The sequence below is a fragment of the Gobius niger genome (genome assembly GCF_951799975.1).
Source record: "Gobius niger genome assembly, chromosome: 18".
Lineage (NCBI taxonomy): Eukaryota > Metazoa > Chordata > Actinopteri > Gobiiformes > Gobiidae > Gobius > Gobius niger.
The window spans coordinates 29,742,376-29,764,716 of NC_136869.1; the positions used below are offsets into that span (position 1 = coordinate 29,742,376).

General features: G+C 45.4%; 1 protein-coding gene across 4 annotated transcripts in view; it reads left to right on the plus strand.

The window, feature by feature from the left end:
• Nucleotides 1-22,341, plus strand: part of arhgef4 (Rho guanine nucleotide exchange factor (GEF) 4) — a 162,824-nt gene that overhangs the window by 54,462 nt on the left and 86,021 nt on the right. For 2 of the 4 annotated variants that reach the window (XM_079575895.1, XM_079575893.1), the window contains exons 3-4: nt 2,431-5,613; nt 20,277-20,522. In XM_079575895.1, coding sequence (XP_079432021.1) covers nt 2,431-5,613; nt 20,277-20,522 — 3,429 coding nt within the window. The remainder of the gene's footprint in view (nt 1-2,430; nt 5,614-20,276; nt 20,523-22,341) is intronic. The other 2 variants (XM_079575894.1, XM_079575896.1) reach the window with 2 other exon arrangements.

Below are 22,341 nucleotides of genomic sequence, written 5' to 3' on the forward strand. Positions count from 1 at the left end.
CACCTCCTCGCATTTGGGGCCGTGAAGCGCTCACTACGTTCTATTCCAGGAGTGAAGTACGGAGTTTGATACTTTAGCGGCAGATCATGCTGTCAAACTGTTGCATAAGACTGGTAGTACATATTTTGAACATGGCGACAAAGCTGGGAGGCTTTTAGCCGACCAGTTGCGTCAAACTACCTCTACCAAAACTCAATACACCATCAGGCATCACAATAGACCCTGTAGAGATCAATAATGAATTTAAAGGCTATTATGAGTCTCTTTATACATCAGAGACCAATGTAAGTAGGCTAGAATATGATACATTTTTTTCTACGATGGAAAATGTCCAGGCCCAGATGGCTTTCATGTGGAATTCTATAGATGTTTTCAACTCAAACTAGCCCCAGTTTTGCTAGACATGTATGAAGAGTCATTTGTCACTTAACTACCTCCTACATTCAATCAGGCGTCAATCTCTTATTTTGAAAAAGGATAAAGATGCTCTTAGTTGTTCCTCTTACAGGCCGATAAGTTTATTGAATGTGGATTTTAAATTGTTTTCAAAGATGCTTGCAATTCGTTTAGAAACCGTCTTGCCTCATATAATCTCACCTGATCAAACAGGGTTTATCAGGAACAGACTTTCATTTTTTAACCTGAGGCGTCTGTTCAACACTATTTCAAACCACAAGCGGTCATATCTATGGATGCCGAAAAGGCCTTTGACCGAGTTGAGTGGGGATACTTGTTTTATGCAATGCAAAGATTTAGTTTTGGAGCAAATTTATCTCTTGGGCGAAACTTTTGTACTCTTCCCCTTTGGCATCAGTGAGAACTAATAACAATCAATCGTCATATTTTCCTCCACATCGTTGAGCTACATGTGTTTCATTTCATAATGTAAAAATAAAATCATATTGAAAATTGATAGGTCAATATGAGGTAAAAGAAATATTATATGATTATTATGATTATTTTCAGCCCTATTGTACTATGACATGCATTAAGTTTGGGATTAGTTTCATGCCACAAAACCATTTTTTCTTCAGTAAAACCTTAAATTATTTTGCTTTCGCCATGAAGCTATGAGCTTAACACTGATATGACCAGTAGTTCTTTGCCTGGGCCCTGATGGCGGATTGTAGTGCTGTTACAACAGTTAAAGAGATTAGAGGAGCCTCTGCTGATGTACATTAACAAATCTCTATCACTTTCTTTTCCAAGGTTCCAAGGTTTTGTGCATGTTGTAGATGGTGGGGGCATGCATGACCTCATAGGGACCTCATGGGCAAGTTTGATTGGTGGGGGGCAGATTTCTTCAATGCAAAAACACCAAGGGCCAAACCTGCCAATTTTAGCCCAACATTTTGAAGTAATTGACAGTATTTCTCACATTTTTAGAGTAATTTAACTGTGATATTTGTAACAATATTTCTCAAAATGATCTTGAGGTTCTATAGAACCTCTGCCCCTCAAGCTGAGGAATGGATTTGGCCCCCGGACCTGATGTTGCCAACCAGTTTCACAGGAGGAAAGGCTGGAGACTCCTGTTATAGAACATACAGGGCTGAATGTTAACGTCTTTTGAATACAGTCCTCAGATGCTACAGGCCGATTAGTGATATCGCTTGGCAGAATCTGCATCTATTGGATCAGTGATAACCCTTTTGTCTCGTGCGTGTACCCGAGACTTGTATCTTTTGCCACAGTGCCCCCTCACTCAACTTTTAAGAACAACTGAGTTTATTGTCACTATAAGGTTGGGAAAATATATTTTTCTCATTTTATATATTTATTTCATTTAAAAGTGACATCCAAAACAATAACTGCAAAACTGTAATGCCAATACCGTAGGAATGAAAAGGAGCGGACGAGAAGATCAAATCTTGATATTATATATATTTTCAGAGCCCTTTTTTGTTGAATGAACAGTGGCTGTGTTTTACAGGTTGAGCCCCAAATTTCAACACAGTTGAGTAAAGCAGATTGATTTGACTTTATGTAACACCGCAATGGATTTGCTATTTTTCCTCTTGTGTAATTCATATGTGACTTGCACATTTGTTGTTTTTTGAACCCTTTTAATGTCCATTCCGTCTATTTTTATTGATTCATCAACTGTTATTGTAATAATTGAACAATTGAACATTATGAAGTTTCTTTTTTTTTTTTTACAATGTTTTATTTATTTGAGTTCTTCATTTACTACTTTTGTTATCTCCTGTTATATCTTTCTCACTATAGTGACTTTTAGACTTTTAGAACATAAAGACTACAACATCCTTTTTAATTTTTTAATATCCTCTTCACTGGTGTAAACGCATGAGTATTACTTACTACAGGAATTAACCCCTGAAAGAGAATAATAATGACAAAATCACGAAGATTGGTCATACTGTATGTTCTTTTCTCTCTAACCTCTTTCTTCCGGTGTATCTCTCCCAGACTCGGCCGTCGCTCGATACTTCCTCTCACCTGTGTCCCAGCTTGTCCCTGGAGCCGGGGGTCCTGGGGGCTGACAGTGTGGAGTGGGGTCGCAAGAGGGACTCTGAGGAGGGGGCAAACCTTACCACCACAGACCCCTGCCCTGCTGCCAACAAAGCCCGCAAGAGGGAGTCCGTCACTGCCAAGGATTTCTCACACCTTCGAGACGCATTTGAGGGAGAGCAAAGCGGCTGTCTCCGGAGACGCACTCCTGATGTTGACCAGGAATTGTCTTTGAAAGCAGGTGACCTGTGTCCTGTGGAGATTGAACCATGCCCAGTTCGAAAAGGCAAACACGGCCTACTTCCACCATTTGGGATATACACAGATGTCAATGATACAAAACACAACTCTACTCGGCTGATCCAATCTCCGGATGAGTTTACTATAGATGTTGAATTTTCCCGAGATGAGACACAACCTGTTTTACAGGTCCAGGCCCAAACAGACTATGAGCTGCCCGAAGATAGGTTAACATGTTCAAATCCTGGCTACAAAAAAACAATAACAGATTCTGGCCTAGAATGCATAGACTCTCAGGACTTTGTCACAAGTGTCTCTAAGGCAGATGACACAACGGCTACGCAGCAATTTGAGCTTCACGTTGGCGTATCTGGGCGAGTTCAGAGAGAGGAAAGCCCCAGCGGAAAGGTATCACCAAGCCCCTTGCAGGTCTGTTCCGGTGGAACAAAGCCATTTGGGGATGGGACAGGGGTGTCAGGTGGTGCTAGTGTAACTGAGAGGAGCAAACAACCAGGGACAGTCAATGAAATCAGCTCCTCGATTACGTTTGCGCAGGGCATTTCATGCACAGACCCAGCACACAGCAGTCTAGATCAAGTGGGGTTTGCTGATGCCTCTGACAACAATCAGGGAATTCATCTTGTAGAAAGTCATCATCTCACAGACAATGAGGTTGAAGCCAGTCCAAGAAAAAATGTGACGACTGGTTTCTTTAAAAATGACCCAAATGTGGAATTTTGTGACATTTTGACGAAGCGCATCAAAAAGTTAGAACTTGACTTTTCTGGTCATACATTTGGTGCTGTAAGTCAAACTAACTGCAATAACAATGTTAGCAATTCCGGTCGTCTCAGTTTAGAACATGACACCACCGGGACCATTACAAATCAAAGTATCTGTAATTGTGAGGTTGATGCAACAGCTTTTATCGGGTTTAAGAATTTGGGAGGGTGCCAAGATGTAGAGGAAGAAAAAGATAAAAAATGTAGCTATTCCGATGGCAGTTTTGTCCCAGCCATTAGCCTTACAGTGAATCCATTAACATCACCATACAGCAAACGGTTGACTCGCTTTCTAAATGTCCATCCAAGAGAAGAGGCCATTTTAAATGCTTTAGAAGACGTTGATAAACCATTTGGACATGCTAAAGAGGTTGGTGAAAATGTTTCCCTCACTAGTTTTATTCCAAATGCAGTCAATCATGGCAGCAATGACGAACCAACAGCTAATTTGGTTAAATGTGCTACTGTTTGCAAGGCGATGCATGAGACAATTCCCGAGCTAAGTGCTACTGTTACTCCAAACCTCAACCATGCTAGTGAACCAGGGCAGTGTAGAGACAGGGAGTGTTGCAAACTAAATGCAAAGTTTATAGAACCAACTTTGCGCTTTATCGGTGATACTGAAACCCAACAACTGCAGCTCCAAAGCTCTCATGTTATCTCGGATGCAAACAACAACAAGGGTGCTTTCAAAAAGAGATTTTCTGATGAAGTGTCCGTGGGATGTGGGTTGGTTGGTCACAGTGGAGACTTCACTTCCTTGGTTGAATGTCAGAGTCTAAATTGTTTCAAGTTGGGTGCAAACCAGCCTGAGTTGAGAGTTCTTCCGTTCTCTCACCCTGAAGGAAGCCTTCTCGCTGTCACAAGTCTGGAGCCTATTTTGGAAACAGAGCAAGCAATGGACAAATCTGCAAAGGAATTAGCGATACAGCCAAGGACCATCCAAGATAATGATCGAGATTTTCGATGTTCGGAAGAAACCCAACCGCTACTAAGGAGTTACAGCCATAAGCACTGCAGACCCGCTACTGTCTGTGATGTGTTCTCGGCTAGTAGTGATGACCTAGGTGTCCAACTTGACAAAGGTCATAAGAAAAGCAAAATCCAAGCTCGGTTTTCTGTCTTCTCAAAGATACCATCATTTAAAAAAGGCAAAAACGCCAAAGGAAGCGTAAAGGAGGAGTCTTCTGATGAGGCCCAGCTTTCAGACCACTCGAATGAAGATGTTTTTATCACCAATGAACATGACAAGGAGAATTCAAGTTTGTTGGACAAACCCTCAGAAAAACATAAAAACAGCCTCGGTTCACCTCTTCTGAGACGACCTCACTTGCCAAACGGCCAATTTGTGAGGAATTCCAAGAGCAATGACACTCTAAATTTACGAATGCGTTTTGCCCAAGCTCACAGATCCCTCTCCAGTCTGTTTGAGTCTAGGGAGAGCAAGGATAACATGGAGCAGGGTTTTGAGAGTGGGGAGTGTGATGGGGCTGAGGGGAAGCAGCTCTGGAGAAAGCTAAAGAATGCGGAGGGTCTCAAGAGGACTGTGTCTGTGCCAAATGGCAACTCTACGGACAACAACAGTGTTTCAATAGATAGGCTGTCTAGCAATGGGTCCGAGAGGATACTATGCCACACCGATCCCATCTCCAAACGTAGGGTTCCATCTGCTGGAGAGCGCCCTCTGGGCTGTCTGTCCGAGGGGCAGAGGCGGAAGTGCTCGCAGAGCAGTACGAGTAGGCCCCACTCCACTCCCACCAGACCTGTCTCAGCTTCCATTCCGACCTACCAGCATTTGCCATTGTGGTGCAGAGCGCATCCACCAGCCCCCATTGAGGCCCCAACAGAGAGTCCGGTGAGGCCCATGAGCCCTAAACCAAACAGTCCCAGGCTCGCAGCTCAGCGCAGAGCCTTCCGTTACCCCCCTTGCCCCCTTCGAGCGCTGACTTCCGGGGGGTTGGGACAAGCGGTCAGTGTGGATGGGCTGCTGGACACTCCGGAAAGGCCCACGAGTGTGAAGCCATCTGCCAGCCCCACAGGACCCTACCTCGGAGGCCTGGGCATGGACAGCCAGTCACACATCAGCCTGTATGCTATCAGCTCCATGGGGCTGCTAGAGGTAAGAACTGAGCCACAGGCTGTGTCCCAACTATATAGTAGATTATGTTTTGCACTTATTCAGCTGGCAACATGGTGTGGGGGGGATGGGGGGTCACAACCCCCTCAATATTCAAACCCAACTAATGTAACTTATTGAAAAAATTGCCTCTCGACTCCCCCAATATTTTACCAAATGTTACACCCTTGGCTGGCGGTTCGGACACGTCTGTTGTTGTTATGGACATGCAGCTCACTACTCTCTCCTCCCCGAACAGTACTGACGAGGAGAGAGTAGTGAGCTGCATGTCCATAACAACAACAGAATGAGGGCACAGTATCCACAGTAAAGTTCATTTAACTTGTGTATAAATGCATTTCTGCAATAAAGACCAACCAGAATAGTCTTTATGGTTAAATATGACATTTGGTGAGTGGGGAAGATGCTGATCATTTAACAGCTAAAGCTAAAGGTCAGCAAGTTGTCATTGTAACAGGTTATATTTAAGAATAACAATACCTGCCCGATCCCGTCAGATCTCGGAAGCTCAGCAGGAAGGGCCTGGTCTGTACTTTGGTGGGAGACCGTTTGGGAAGACCATTAAGCCTCGGTGAATGCAGTGTGTGAGTGAATGGTTTGTGGCGGTTGGAGGGACCGATGGCACAGACGGGTAGCCTCGCTTCCGTCAGTCTACCCCAGGGCAGCTGTGGCTACAATAGTAGCTTACCACCACCAAGTATCAATAATGCACAAAATTGTAAAGTGAACGTCTGGAAAAGCACTATATAAGACTTATGCATTATTATAATTAATAAGCCACATGTGAGTAATACAGCTGTTTTCATTCATTTGTGTTGTGTTCAGTTCAAAGACCTGTCACTGTCAGTTTACCGACTTTCACATTGCATAGTGGTCTATATTGAACCTTCGAGTGACAAACAAAACTTTTCAAGATACATTGTGGAAAATTTCGTGCGCACTACTTTTTTTCTCTGTGAACACCACTTTAAAATGGCTTGACTAAATAGGGAATGGTGTGTAAATTCGGACGTTGGAGTTCTCGTGTTGACTTGCAGCTAATGTTTTGAAAGCTATAGTTTAAAAAGAAAATAAACAGACAATATTCAAGATAAGATAAGAAAGTGATGGACAAACAGATGACATTATTGGCAAAATAGATAATAAAGTAAAAAAGAAAAGAAAAAAACATGAAAAACTATTGCTAATTGCTGATACTGCTACATCATATTATATTTGTTTGTTTGTTTGTTTGTATACTTTATTGTCCCCATAGGGAAATTTGTCCTCTGCAATTAACCCATCCTTCGATGCCACTGGGGCGACCCGTAAGGAGCAGTGGTCGACGGCCGTGCCGCGCCCGGGGACCCGTCTCCATGATGTGGAGCCAGGCTGATGGTCAGAATCACCTGGCTGGAGGATTCACCTATTGCACATGTTTTTAGTGGTAGGGGAAACCGGAGTACCCGGAGGAAACCTACGCAGACACGGGGAGAACATGCAAACTCCACACAGAAAGGCCCCGTCCTGGTGGGAATCGAACCCGGGACCTTCTAGCTGTGAAGCGGAGGCGCTAACCGCTGCGCTACCGTGCCGCCCATATAGAAACATCAAAGTTGTACGTACTTTATTAGCTGGGTTTAACATAAGCACTACTACCCAAACGCTGGTAGATTTTGTATTGACTATGAACACCTCTCCTACTCTGTTTTAACGGCCTGATGCTGTAACAGTGTGTATTTTGACGGCTTATTAAGTTATGCATCATAATGATGAAAATTTAAAGAAAACGAAATACATTTATTATGCAACATAATGTCAAAGCACATTTCAATTCTACTCAAATGAATATTTGAAGGACTAGTCAAAAGGAACATTTCTGAGGTCAACCTCCATGACCTTCTGAGAAAGAGACTGATGGGACCTATAAGGTGTCTTTCCACATGCAGGTACGAGTCAGCCCGATGGCTGTGGCCAAAGAGCGCTAGTCTATGTCTGATGTGACGTGAACAGACCCTGGCCTCTGGAGTGGACAGACCTCTCTATTGACACACAGGTCATACAGATTTAATATTTCACAACATCATTCCGCTGTACTAAAAGGGGATTTTGCTTATATTAGCATGTAGCCACTGTTTGCTCAGCTTTAGCTGGTGCTAGCATAACATTTGCATGTAGCTTGCCTTCATAGTTGTATTTTAATACAGCTTGGCTCCTCTGAATGATTCCATAAGTCCCACCAGAGGGCAGTATTTGTCCACATTTGTTCTCATCACGGCTCTAAAAACTTTTAATGACGATCTGTACAGTGTGCTCCTCTGGGGACGCCTCCCACAACAAATGTGTGTGTGTGCGGTGGAAACAAAAAGGTCTGCGGGGTAGAGTCGATACATAGATCGTGGCGTGCACGGTCGGGGCGCGCAATGTGGAACCACGGCTCCAGTGACAGACATGGATAGTGAGTATGACAGAAGTACTTATAGCACTTTGTTTTGCCTTACCTGACATACATTATTACAAATGATAATGATGTAAGTATGAACATACTTCAACCTGAGAAGGTTTATGTCACACCACAATTTGTAAACCAAATCCCAGAGGTTGTATTGTTATATATAATTGGCCAACAAGTACTTTTACTTTTTCCAATTAATTCCAATTATGAACCTCATTAACCAGAACATGTACTTTTACCAGAACTAAGATAGACTAAAGCAGAACATTTTATAATTTGTGTTTTTCATACCTTTGATGAAACATTATGTGCATACCCAGATAGCAAAAGGACATTGTTTCAACATTGAAATAGTGTTATGACCTGTGATTGAATAGATGTTGAAAAATGACGTTGAACTGCGATTGAAAGCGCTCGATATGATAGATGTTGAAAACAACTTTGATTTTTGATCTTTCTGACATGGAATCAATGTCATGCAAATAACATTGATTAGGAGTTGAATAGATTCAGAAATTCAAACGTTTTTTAAACATGGATTCAACATTGATTAAACTATTGAAATATACCTATATTCAACCTTTTTTAAATTATATTTTGATTATTGGAGCTACTTACCGCGTACTGGAGCTACTTACTGGAGCTACTTGGAGCTACTTACTACTACCTGAATCAGCCCATAAACAGCATTCACCGCGGTCATCACGTTGAGTCATTTCCACAGGCAAACCCAGTCCAATCTATGAATTTGAGTCATACAATCTACTCTCGCCTGTTTGTGTACATTATGCATCCACATAGTACTCAAAATCACCACTTTATCCAAGTTTACCACGGTATAACATTACAAAACTTTACATGCCCCATTTAAATTGCTAGTTTGGTGCCATGACAGCGCCTCCTGTCGTCCAAGACAGATATTACAGCGCAAGTTTACAGCATTTGCAATTTACTAGACAGAGCCCCAAAGTTTTTCAGCCTTTGCTTCCATAAATAAATATAGTTTAACCCACAACCAGAAGATGAAGAATGTACGGTAAATTAAATCAAACAAACAAAAAGCATTTGGAGCAGGAGAGCATGAGACATTGAGATTGAGGCAGGAGACTGAGTTTGTGACCAAATAACACCAGATAAAATGATACACTCATTACTTAATATTCATTTTTCTAAAAGGTGATCTATTGGGGTAGGTTAAAGTATATAACAGTAATCTCCACAGCATTGAGTAAAGAATGTTTGATTTTTGTGCATAGATAACCATCATAATGTAGGCTATATCCAGGTAACTGTAGTGTGGCTGTAAACGTGTAACAGTTGTTGCAATCAATATTCAGTCATACATTTGAATTGAAAAGAATAACTTTATTCCTTTTGCAGCAAAATATGTTCATCTATAAAACATTTTTTATAGTATTAATTATAACAATCCAAAAACATAAAACCCAAGGGTTCAGACACAAAAGTGCAAATTACAGTTGATAAAATGGCAAAATATGGACTATAGGAACAGTGGGCAAAAGTAAGTTTGTGTTTAGTTCCACTGGGAAACAGCATCAGAGGAAAATGGGAGAAGGTCGAGCAGATGCAGATGTTGATTACCTTTTGACAATTTATTTGGTTCCTGGGAGCTTTTCTCAGCAGCTGCACCTACAAAAAAAAAAAGAGGTAGTATTTAGTAATCATGGTTGATGGGGAAACCATAATAAAATAATTGGAGCAACTAAACCATTAGGAATCATTTTATTTACCGGTTTGTATTTTTCCGTGTTACTGTTTCTTTTCTGAACCAGGTCAGCCCCACGAAAGTAATGATTCACCCATTAAACCGTCGGAAAAGTTATAGTCTCGACTAAAGGCAAATGTATTATTTGTGTAGAACAGTTCATTCACAAGTCAAAGTGCTTCACAATCCTACAGTTAGCCTACATAAAATGACCAACTGAATCCAAACGAAACCAACGGCAACATTGTGGGGGCAGATCAAACAGATTTATTGGCTTACTATTGGTATTATTAAAGGTAAATTTATTATGGGATTGTAAATGAATCATTAATCATGTCTTGTTATGTTTCTGGGATGCGAGGAACATGTAAGCTTTCCTTGGTGGAAAACAGTTATAGGCTAGTAACGTTAGCTTGGCATACACATCAGCTTATGATAAACAAAAGACAAATAAATAGCCTATAGCGTACAGTGGCCATTTAGTTTACTTAAAACAACCAAGATGACAATTAAAGTTTAAAAATATCTGAGCAGTTTTGTCTTTCTCCGTCTCCTCTGTGTCTGCCGAGTGCCGAGATGCGAAAATGTGAGAAGGAGCCAGGAGAGCGCTTGGGAAATGAGTTCAAATTTCCCGGGCTTTTCACCCCATACGTTGAAACAACATTGATTCATAGTTAATATTTCAATAACAAAAAATGAAATGAATTCTCAATATTGATTCAACGTTATACTTTCAAGGGTTGAATATATATCTGTAAAACACTGTTGATTCAACATTATCTTTTAAATTATTTATTTATTACCCGTAATAAAGCATTGAATCAACATTATTTTTTATACCTCAACCAAAAGTCAACCATCTGACCCTAAATCAATGTTGAAACAATGTCCTTTTGCTATCTGGGTAGTGATGACAATAAAATACTAATGAGTGTTGCACCCACACATCACATTTGTCATGTAGTTGTATCATTTCAAGGATCACTATTTAGTGATGCTGCTTGAATCATGTTTTTAACTGAACTGTGCTCTTGCTTAAATTATTTTGAATTATTTTTGAAATATTTACCCCCTATAGCCATCAGAGCTAATTTCTTATGAGAAATGGAAAATCATAAAACTGAACATCTGCAGCAGAAGTTGGTTAGCGGCACCCTCTATTGGCTGTTTGCAATTACTGCACATTTAAAAAAAACTAGTAAGATTGTGCCTTTTTATCTAAGGCTTTACAAAGACAATAGACTTGATGTTCTTTCTAAGTCAGGTTCATAAATGTGTCTCCAAATGGGATGTTTGTAGCTTGTGCTAATTTTCAACTACCGTCCCTGGTCGCATCAATATTTTTCCTAGGATAGTTGGTGTATGTCACAAGTCATGAGATTGAAACGTCGTATATCTACCATTCAGCTTAACCCTGACTCTGCCATATCCACTAACCTTTAGGATACTGAGCTGGTGCTTAATCATATTACATCTCACATTGATGATGAATGTACACTGTGTACCAACTCTCCTAGGAAAAATAGGTTCCCTCCCTGGCACAGTCCCTCCCCGCCTTTCCACACAAATATGAAAACTGCAGCATTACAAAATTCCAATAAAACATTAATACTGCTTTGATTTGCTTTATCTAAGACTTAAAGGCACTATACCTATATTTTCTGCCCCACATCTGTCGCTGTGTCCCAAAGGGAGACCGTGGCTACATAGTATGTTACATAGTATGCCCTTACCTTGTGTGAAGCACTTTAGCTAACTTGTGAAAAGCACTACATAAAAGATGCCTTTTCATTCCATTTGTCATGTTGGTAAAAGCTATAGTATAATAAAAAAAACAAATAATGCATGGGACTTATACAATGATTTTAAAGGACACAAAGACGCAAAAGATTTATCACGTACTTATCGTTTTTCTGGTTGGCAGGATTTATCCCCAGATTAGACTTAATCTACTCCAATTTAGGTCCATGTTGGGGTTTTTGGATCCAGTTTGGTCCTGATTTGCTCGTGACCTAATCCTAGTGGTACTTGGTGTGAAAAGTTTGAGAACCACAGGGCTGCCAACTTTTCACCAAACTTTGGAGTGAGACTTTGGTCAGTCCCGAGTCGGGTGGCTTTTTTCATGGCGATTGTGTCTCATAATCATATTAAATTCTAAGCCAAAAACAAGTATACGTTTTACATGACTGAGCACATCAGGAGCTGCATGATGGATCAGAGGGGGTTTGGCACCACCCTTCATGACCATCAGAACCTGAAAGAACCTCAAATTGGGGCCTCTCAGCAAATGCCCAGTGGTCCCCTTCATCGCTACAGCCCTGCCAAAAGGACAATGACACAATGTCTCTGTTTCTCTGCGTCATTCCAATTATTACCAACAAAAAGCAAGTAGCGCAAGCTTTAGAAAATATGAAAATTTGATCCCTGAATTTTGCAGTGTGTTAGAGCATGTTTGATGATTAAACTTTGAATATGATTATTCAATGTAAGAACTACTTTTTCTCTGCCTTTCTCTCCCTCGCAGAAAAGCGAAAAAAAAAAAAAACTTAAGTAAAAGCTAGCTTCGATCTCCGCTGTAACCGTTGTCTATTATTCCATTAGGACTTTTATTTCTCAACTTGTTGCCTTATGCTGCTCACTTTGAGCTCCTCGTGGAGCTGCAGCAGCAGTGGCGGAGGTGACCGGGGCGGAGGAGGAGGCAATGGGCGGGGAAGTCGCTTCAGAGGCGGCCAAGAGAAGAGTGAGCTGAGTGGTGGAGGATGTGAATGTCGGGGCTCCTGTAGCCGTCTCGTCACTCACGGACCCCACGCGCCTTTTTCTCTCCCATGGCCCGGGAGAGCTGGCGCTGGGAGCGTCCGGGCGCTCTCTCGCTGTTTTCCCGGAGCCGCGCTCTAAAACCCTTTCTCCGCAGGCTGCGCTCACGTCCCGCGGGTCGCGCATTCGCATTCCCTCTGCCACTCCTCTCCTATCTTTAAGTTGAGGCGCAAATACAACATCAACGTGCGCATTACACAGGGATCGAGGGCGCAGGCACTAAAAGTGAGCACGAAAACTATAACAGAGGCTGATGTGTCTTCATACGCCCGGGGTTTGTTTTCAGGGTTTTGTTTTGCGCTGAATGAAGAAGAAAACCGAGCGGTCAGACTTTGTTAGAGAGAGGGCGCAGTGGCTGAAAACAAACCCCGGGCGTATGAAGACACATCAGCCTCTGTTATAGTTTTTGTGCTCACTTTTAGTGCCTGCGCCCTCGATCCCTGTGTAATGCGCGCGCTGATGTTGTATTTGCGCCCTCAACTTAAAGGAATAAGCCACCGTTTTTACATACTGAGATATGTTCTTACCTGAGCTTTGACGAGTTCTTTAGGACCTGTCTGGTCTTACCCCGTGCCTTCAATCACGTAAACACAGCGCAGACGGCGTTAGCATTTAGCCTCTCCCTCTCTCCCCTATAGCTCCAAAACAGGTCAAGATAGAAGCTACCAAGCTCTTCCACGTTTTCCCTATTTAAATATGGTTACGTGAAGTGTTCCACTACAAAGTATAATTACACAAAATTAAACAATGAGGATTTTCTAAGCGGATAAAAGGGGGAACTATATTGTAAGGCGTAATAATACCAGGAGTAGTTCGAAATCCGCGCTGTAATCTTCACTTTACTGTGCGGATGCCAAACTACTCCTGTGTAGTTTGGCGTGAGAGCGTGTGATATGAGGAGTGTGGCGTGAGAGCGTGTGATATGAGGAGTGTGGCGTGAGAGAGTGTGATATGAGGTGTGGCGTGAGAGCGTGTGATATGAGGAGTGTGGCGTGAGAGCGTGTGATATGAGGAGTGTGGCGTGAGAGCGTGTGATATGAGGAGTGTGGCGTGAGAGCGTGTGACATGAGGAGTGTGGTGTGAGAGCGTGTGATATGAGGAGTGTGGCGTGAGAGCGTGTGATATGAGGAGTGTGGTGTGAGTGCGTGTGATATGAGGAGTGTGGCGTGAGAGCGTGTGATATGAGGAGTGTGGTGTGAGTGCGTGTGATATGAGGAGTGTGGCGTGAGAGAGTGTGACATGAGGAGTGTGGCGTGAGAGCGTGTGATATGAGGAGTGTGGCGTGAGAGCGTGTGATATGAGGAGTGTGGTGTGAGAGCGTGTGATATGAGGAGTGTGGCGTGAGAGCGTGTGATATGAGGAGTGTGGTGTGAGAGCGTGTGATATGAGGAGTGTGGCGTGAGAGCGTGTGATATGAGGAGTGTGGCGTGAGAGCGTGAGATATGAGGAGTGTGGCGTGAGTGCGTGTGATATGAGGAGTGTGGCGTGAGAGCGTGTGATATGAGGAGTGTGGTGTGAGAGCGTGTGATATGAGGAGTGTGGCGTGAGAGCGTGTGATATGAGGAGTGTGGTGTGAGAGCGTGTGATATGAGGAGTGTGGCGTGAGAGCGTGTGATATGAGGAGTGTGGTGTGAGTGCGTGTGATATGAGGAGTGTGGCGTGAGAGTGTGTGATATGAGGAGTGTGGTGTGAGTGCGTGTGATATGAGGAGTGTGGCGTGAGTGCGTGTGATATGAGGAGTGTGGCGTGAGAGAGTGTGATATGAGGAGTGTGGCGTGAGAGTGTGTGATATGAGGAGTGTGGTGTGAGAGCGTGTGATATGAGGAGTGTGGCGTGAGAGCGTGTGATATGAGGAGTGTGGCGTGAGAGCGTGAGATATGAGGAGTGTGGCGTGAGTGCGTGTGATATGAGGAGTGTGGCGTGAGAGAGTGTGACATGAGGAGTGTGGCGTGAGAGCGTGTGATATGAGGAGTGTGGCGTGAGAGAGTGTGACATGAGGAGTGTGGCGTGAGAGCGTGTGATATGAGGAGTGTGGCGTGAGAGAGTGTGACATGAGGAGTGTGGCGTGAGAGCGTGTGATATGAGGAGTGTGGCGTGAGAGCGTGTGACATGAGGAGTGTGGCGTGAGAGAGTGTGATATGAGGAGTGTGGCGTGAGAGCGTGTGATATGAGGAGTGTGGCGTGAGAGCGTGTGATATGAGGAGTGTGGCGTGAGTGCGTGTGATATGAGGAGTGTGGTGTGAGGAGTATGGCGCGAGAGAGTGTGGCGTGAGAGCGTGAGATATGAGGAGTGTGGCGTGAGAGTGTGTGATATGAGGAGTGTGGCGTGAGTGCGTGTGATATGAGGAGTGTGGCGTGAGTGCGTGTGATATGAGGAGTGTGGCGTGAGAGTGTGTGATATGAGGAGTGTGGCGTGAGTGCGTGTGATATGAGGAGTGTGGCGTGAGAGAGTGTGATATGAGGAGTGTGGCGTGAGAGTGTGTGATATGAGGAGTGTGGCGTGAGGAGTGTGGCGCGAGAGAGTGTGGCGTGAGAGCGTGAGATATGAGGAGTGTGGCGTGAGAGTGTGTGATATGAGGAGTGTGGCGTGAGAGCGTGTGACATGAGGAGTGTGGCGTGAGAGCGTGTGATATGAGGAGTGTGGTGTGAGAGCGTGTGATATGAGGAGTGTGGCGTGAGAGTGTGTGATATGAGGAGTGTGGTGTGAGTGCGTGTGATATGAGGAGTGTGGCGTGAGTGCGTGTGATATGAGGAGTGTGGCGTGAGAGAGTGTGATATGAGGAGTGTGGCGTGAGAGTGTGTGATATGAGGAGTGTGGTGTGAGAGCGTGTGATATGAGGAGTGTGGCGTGAGAGCGTGTGATATGAGGAGTGTGGCGTGAGAGAGTGTGACATGAGGAGTGTGGCGTGAGAGCGTGTGATATGAGGAGTGTGGCGTGAGAGCGTGTGATATGAGGAGTGTGGCGTGAGTGCGTGTGATATGAGGAGTGTGGCGTGAGAGTGTGTGATATGAGGAGTGTGGCGTGAGTGCGTGTGATATGAGGAGTGTGGCGTGAGAGAGTGTGATATGAGGAGTGTGGCGTGAGAGTGTGTGATATGAGGAGTGTGGCGTGAGGAGTGTGGCGCGAGAGAGTGTGGCGTGAGAGCGTGAGATATGAGGAGTGTGGCGTGAGAGTGTGTGATATGAGGAGTGTGGCGTGAGAGCGTGTGACATGAGGAGTGTGGCGTGAGAGCGTGTGATATGAGGAGTGTGGCGTGAGAGCGTGTGATATGAGGAGTGTGGCGTGAGAGCGTGTGATATGAGGAGTGTGGCGTGAGAGAGTGTGATATGAGGTGTGGCGTGAGAGCGTGTGATATGAGGAGTGTGGCGTGAGAGCGTGTGATATGAGGAGTGTGGCGTGAGAGCGTGTGATATGAGGAGTGTGGCGTGAGAGAGTGTGATATGAGGTGTGGCGTGAGAGCGTGTGATATGAGGAGTGTGGCGTGAGAGCGTGTGATATGAGGAGTGTGGCGTGAGAGCGTGTGATATGAGGAGTGTGGCGTGAGAGCGTGTGATATGAGGAGTGTGGCGTGAGAGAGTGTGATATGAGGTGTGGCGTGAGAGCGTGTGATATGAGGAGTGTGGCGTGAGAGCGTGTGATATGAGGAGTGTGGCGTGAGAGCGTGTGATATGAGGAGTGTGGCGTGAGAGCGTGTGACATGAGGAGTGTGGTGTGAGAGCGTGTGATATGAGGAGTGTGGCGTGAGAGCGTGTGATATGAGGAGTGTGGTGTGAGTGCGTGTGATATGAGGAGTGTGGCGTGAGAGCGTGTGATATGAGGAGTGTGGTGTGAGTGCGTGTGATATGAGGAGTGTGGCGTGAGAGAGTGTGACATGAGGAGTGTGGCGTGAGAGCGTGTGATATGAGGAGTGTGGCGTGAGAGCGTGTGATATGAGGAGTGTGGCGTGAGAGCGTGTGATATGAGGAGTGTGGCGTGAGAGCGTGTGATATGAGGAGTGTGGCGTGAGAGCGTGTGATATGAGGAGTGTGGCGTGAGAGCGTGTGATATGAGGAGTGTGGCGTGAGAGCGTGAGATATGAGGAGTGTGGCGTGAGTGCGTGTGATATGAGGAGTGTGGCGTGAGAGCGTGTGATATGAGGAGTGTGGTGTGAGAGCGTGTGATATGAGGAGTGTGGCGTGAGAGCGTGTGATATGAGGAGTGTGGTGTGAGAGCGTGTGATATGAGGAGTGTGGCGTGAGAGCGTGTGATATGAGGAGTGTGGTGTGAGTGCGTGTGATATGAGGAGTGTGGCGTGAGAGTGTGTGATATGAGGAGTGTGGTGTGAGTGCGTGTGATATGAGGAGTGTGGCGTGAGTGCGTGTGATATGAGGAGTGTGGCGTGAGAGAGTGTGATATGAGGAGTGTGGCGTGAGAGTGTGTGATATGAGGAGTGTGGTGTGAGAGCGTGTGATATGAGGAGTGTGGCGTGAGAGCGTGTGATATGAGGAGTGTGGCGTGAGAGCGTGAGATATGAGGAGTGTGGCGTGAGTGCGTGTGATATGAGGAGTGTGGCGTGAGAGAGTGTGACATGAGGAGTGTGGCGTGAGAGCGTGTGATATGAGGAGTGTGGCGTGAGAGAGTGTGACATGAGGAGTGTGGCGTGAGAGCGTGTGATATGAGGAGTGTGGCGTGAGAGAGTGTGACATGAGGAGTGTGGCGTGAGAGCGTGTGATATGAGGAGTGTGGCGTGAGAGCGTGTGACATGAGGAGTGTGGCGTGAGAGAGTGTGATATGAGGAGTGTGGCGTGAGAGCGTGTGATATGAGGAGTGTGGCGTGAGAGCGTGTGATATGAGGAGTGTGGCGTGAGTGCGTGTGATATGAGGAGTGTGGTGTGAGGAGTGTGGCGCGAGAGAGTGTGGCGTGAGAGCGTGAGATATGAGGAGTGTGGCGTGAGAGTGTGTGATATGAGGAGTGTGGCGTGAGTGCGTGTGATATGAGGAGTGTGGCGTGAGTGCGTGTGATATGAGGAGTGTGGCGTGAGAGTGTGTGATATGAGGAGTGTGGCGTGAGTGCGTGTGATATGAGGAGTGTGGCGTGAGAGAGTGTGATATGAGGAGTGTGGCGTGAGTGCGTGTGATATGAGGAGTGTGGCGTGAGAGAGTGTGATATGAGGAGTGTGGCGTGAGAGTGTGTGATATGAGGAGTGTGGCGTGAGGAGTGTGGCGCGAGAGAGTGTGGCGTGAGAGCGTGAGATATGAGGAGTGTGGCGTGAGAGTGTGTGATATGAGGAGTGTGGCGTGAGAGAGTGTGATATGAGGAGTGTGGCGTGAGTGCGTGTGATATGAGGAGTGTGGCGTGAGAGAGTGTGATATGAGGAGTGTGGCGTGAGTGCGTGTGATATGAGGAGTGTGGCGTGAGAGAGTGTGATATGAGGAGTGTGGCGTGAGAGTGTGTGATATGAGGAGTGTGGCGTGAGGAGTGTGGCGCGAGAGAGTGTGGCGTGAGAGCGTGAGATATGAGGAGTGTGGCGTGAGAGTGTGTGATATGAGGAGTGTGGCGTGAGAGCGTGTGACATGAGGAGTGTGGCGTGAGAGCGTGTGATATGAGGAGTGTGGTGTGAGAGCGTGTGATATGAGGAGTGTGGCGTGAGAGTGTGTGATATGAGGAGTGTGGTGTGAGTGCGTGTGATATGAGGAGTGTGGCGTGAGTGCGTGTGATATGAGGAGTGTGGCGTGAGAGAGTGTGATATGAGGAGTGTGGCGTGAGAGTGTGTGATATGAGGAGTGTGGTGTGAGAGCGTGTGATATGAGGAGTGTGGCGTGAGAGCGTGTGATATGAGGAGTGTGGTGTGAGTGCGTGTGATATGAGGAGTGTGGCGTGAGAGAGTGTGACATGAGGAGTGTGGTGTGAGTGCGTGTGATATGAGGAGTGTGGCGTGAGAGCGTGTGATATGAGGAGTGTGGCGTGAGAGAGTGTGACATGAGGAGTGTGGCGTGAGAGCGTGTGATATGAGGAGTGTGGCGTGAGAGCGTGTGATATGAGGAGTGTGGCGTGAGTGCGTGTGATATGAGGAGTGTGGCGTGAGAGTGTGTGATATGAGGAGTGTGGCGTGAGTGCGTGTGATATGAGGAGTGTGGCGTGAGAGAGTGTGATATGAGGAGTGTGGCGTGAGAGTGTGTGATATGAGGAGTGTGGCGTGAGGAGTGTGGCGCGAGAGAGTGTGGCGTGAGAGCGTGAGATATGAGGAGTGTGGCGTGAGAGTGTGTGATATGAGGAGTGTGGCGTGAGAGCGTGTGACATGAGGAGTGTGGCGTGAGAGCGTGTGATATGAGGAGTGTGGCGTGAGAGCGTGTGATATGAGGAGTGTGGCGTGAGAGCGTGTGATATGAGGAGTGTGGTGTGAGAGCGTGTGATATGAGGAGTGTGGCGTGAGAGCGTGTGATATGAGGAGTGTGGCGTGAGAGCGTGTGATATGAGGAGTGTGGCGTGAGAGCGTGAGATATGAGGAGTGTGGCGTGAGTGCGTGTGATATGAGGAGTGTGGCGTGAGAGCGTGTGATATGAGGAGTGTGGTGTGAGAGCGTGTGATATGAGGAGTGTGGCGTGAGAGCGTGTGATATGAGGAGTGTGGTGTGAGAGCGTGTGATATGAGGAGTGTGGCGTGAGAGCGTGTGATATGAGGGGTGTGGTGTGAGTGCGTGTGATATGAGGAGTGTGGCGTGAGAGTGTGTGATATGAGGAGTGTGGTGTGAGTGCGTGTGATATGAGGAGTGTGGCGTGAGAGTGTGTGATATGAGGAGTGTGGTGTGAGTGCGTGTGATATGAGGAGTGTGGCGTGAGAGTGTGTGATATGAGGAGTGTGGCGTGAGTGCGTGTGATATGAGGAGTGTGGCGTGAGTGCGTGTGATATGAGGAGTGTGGTGTGAGTGCGTGTGATATGAGGAGTGTGGCGTGAGAGTGTGTGATATGAGGAGTGTGGTGTGAGTGCGTGTGATATGAGGAGTGTGGCGTGAGAGTGTGTGATATGAGGAGTGTGGCGTGAGAGTGTGTGATATGAGGAGTGTGGCGTGAGTGCGTGTGATATGAGGAGTGTGGTGTGAGTGCGTGTGATATGAGGAGTGTGGTGTGAGTGTGTGTGATATGAGGAGTGTGGCGTGAGAGCGTGTGATATGAGGAGTGTGGCGTGAGAGTGTGTGATATGAGGAGTGTGGCGTGAGAGTGTGTGACATGAGGAGTGTGGTGTGAGTGCGTGTGATATGAGGAGTGTGGCGTGAGAGTGTGTGATATGAGGAGTGTGGCGTGAGTGCGTGTGATATGAGGAGTGTGGCGTGAGAGAGTGTGATATGAGGAGTGTGGCGTGAGAGTGTGTGATATGAGGAGTGTGGCGTGAGAGTGTGTGATATGAGGAGTGTGGCGTGAGTGCGTGTGATATGAGGAGTGTGGCGTGAGAGCGTGTGAAGGCACTCAAATGCGTGTGTCTCACGGTGAAAGCGTGAGAGTTGGCAGCCCTGCCTCTATGAATCCCAAAAGTGGTGGAATTATCTGATACATGTTTACTGTTGACAACCTGTAGCACAGTATTAACAGTACAGTGACTTTTGAGAACTTGATAATCAAATAACATTTCCCAAGCATCCTACCTGTAACTACGGTGAAGCTAGCAATGGCTAACTGCTAACGTCCCTGTGCAGTGTGCTCAGAGCCGCTGTGAGAGTGTGGAGCTGAGCAGGGACAGATACAGGATCCCAGGGACCAACCCAGGGACCACCCCAGGGTCCACCCCATATCCCCCCCATCAGCATCACCAACATCCGAGGAGGAGAAGCGTAGACGACCTGTGGATCGAAGAGCAGAGGAGATCCAAGCACAAACTGTCTGTGACCACTAGAGGGGGCCTGGGACACTTCGGCGCTGTTTTGTTTCAGGATTTGGAGAATGTAAGGAGCCGATTGCAGCTCTCTCACCCCGATCTCTCTTTAACCTTCATCTTGGGGTTCTCTAATTCTCCATCTTTGCTTTGCACTCTTCTTTTTCAGATTTCTGTCTGAAGTTTAGTAAAAGCACCAAGACTAATTTTTATACAGTGTATGGCACATTTGACTAAGAATACTGACTCCATGAACATTAAACAATCCTTCCATAACCCAACTCCTGCTTTTTTCATGATGGACTAAAACTAGCATTTCAATATGTTCATATTTTTCCAATGCAATTGTGTGTTCATTGTAAATCCTGTTTTTAATAACTTTAATAAAAAGCTTAAGAGAGGATAAAAGGCATTAACAGAATGAAGACGATATGAAATATCTCGCCATCTTTTTCTACAAGCGAGCTCGGGTCAACTTAAGCTGCATATGAGACATCATCATGAACAGCCAGTTCAATCACTGAGTTTTAACATGGGAGGCTGCACTAGCACCATTAGGACCTGATTACAGGGGACAGGAGCTGGGATTTTGGAAATTGCAGAGCGTCCCTTTATGCTCATTTCTGAACTAGTTTTAGCCATCGCATCTGGCAGCCCTAAGTGTCCGGCTCATTGGGGTTTCTGATTGGTTAATTGGCTGGAACCAAAACAAAAAAGGAAATATATATACAACTTGATCCAATTAAATTGAATAAATCAACATTGTAAAAACAAAATTGAATTAAAACATTCACTTCAGACATGGGAGCGCAGATTAGGACATACCATGCCTTTAAATGGGTGAAAAAGAAAGAAGAAAAAAAATATATATATAATTTTTATTGGCTTTGAAAGTGCCATTTAGATTCTTTTCAGACTTAAATGATATTATTTCTGGGGTCTTATTAGGTAAAAGCTGTTCTGAAATGCATGTGATTTTTGCAGATCATATTCCGTCTTCTCTCAAATGTTAATAATTCTGCCTGTATGTGCCTCCAAATCCACGACGTGTGTGATGTGTGGTTGTTTCTTTTATCCCTGAATTACGACCATGTAAGACGTTTGCTGAAACAGCGCCCCCAAGCTTGAGTGTATGTACATTTATTTAACCCAATTCCGAAACTGCTTTATTGTCCGTAGTGTATCTGTATTGCTCATCTGTCATCTATCTGGGATCTACGCCGGGTTCCAGAGCACATGATGCGGGAAAACTCCTCTCGTCATCCTGGGAAGTCCGACCTCAGTCCCGCTGCTGTTCTCCACAAAGTCCTGTACTTCTTTCAGAGTTCCTCAGAGTTCAGAGAACGTGGCACCAAATATCCGCAATGAAGTTGATGTTGTCAATTTCCCCCAGTATCGTCATTTAAGGATAAAAAAATATAAAACATTACAGCTGTGTTTTTGAAGTAGACACTAGTTCTTTCAGGAAGACACCAATAGAGAGCTAGTGCTTTGGAATCGCTGTTGTTTTTGCAAGTTTGAGGTGCATTTTTTGCGTTTGAGTTTTGGAATCGTCATTGCCGTTGGTCAGTCCCATACACTCAATGGGAGCTTGGGTGCACTGTTTCAGCAAACATCGTATATGGTCGTAATTCAGGGATACAAAAACAACCAGGGGTGTTGTCTTCTGTTGGAGGACAGTCTCGCCTCAATAATCACAAATCTGATTTCAATTCCAATACAAACATATCCTGCACACCTCCTGATATTCTCCCTGTCACTTCCTGGACCCCTCTGTGTCCTGTGAAATGTTCATTTGTTGTTTTTGTGAGCAACATCATTACAGCAAGAGTAATGTTTGACATCAATGTGAGCAACAGACCAAAGTTTAGCTTTTGAGATGTTGACAC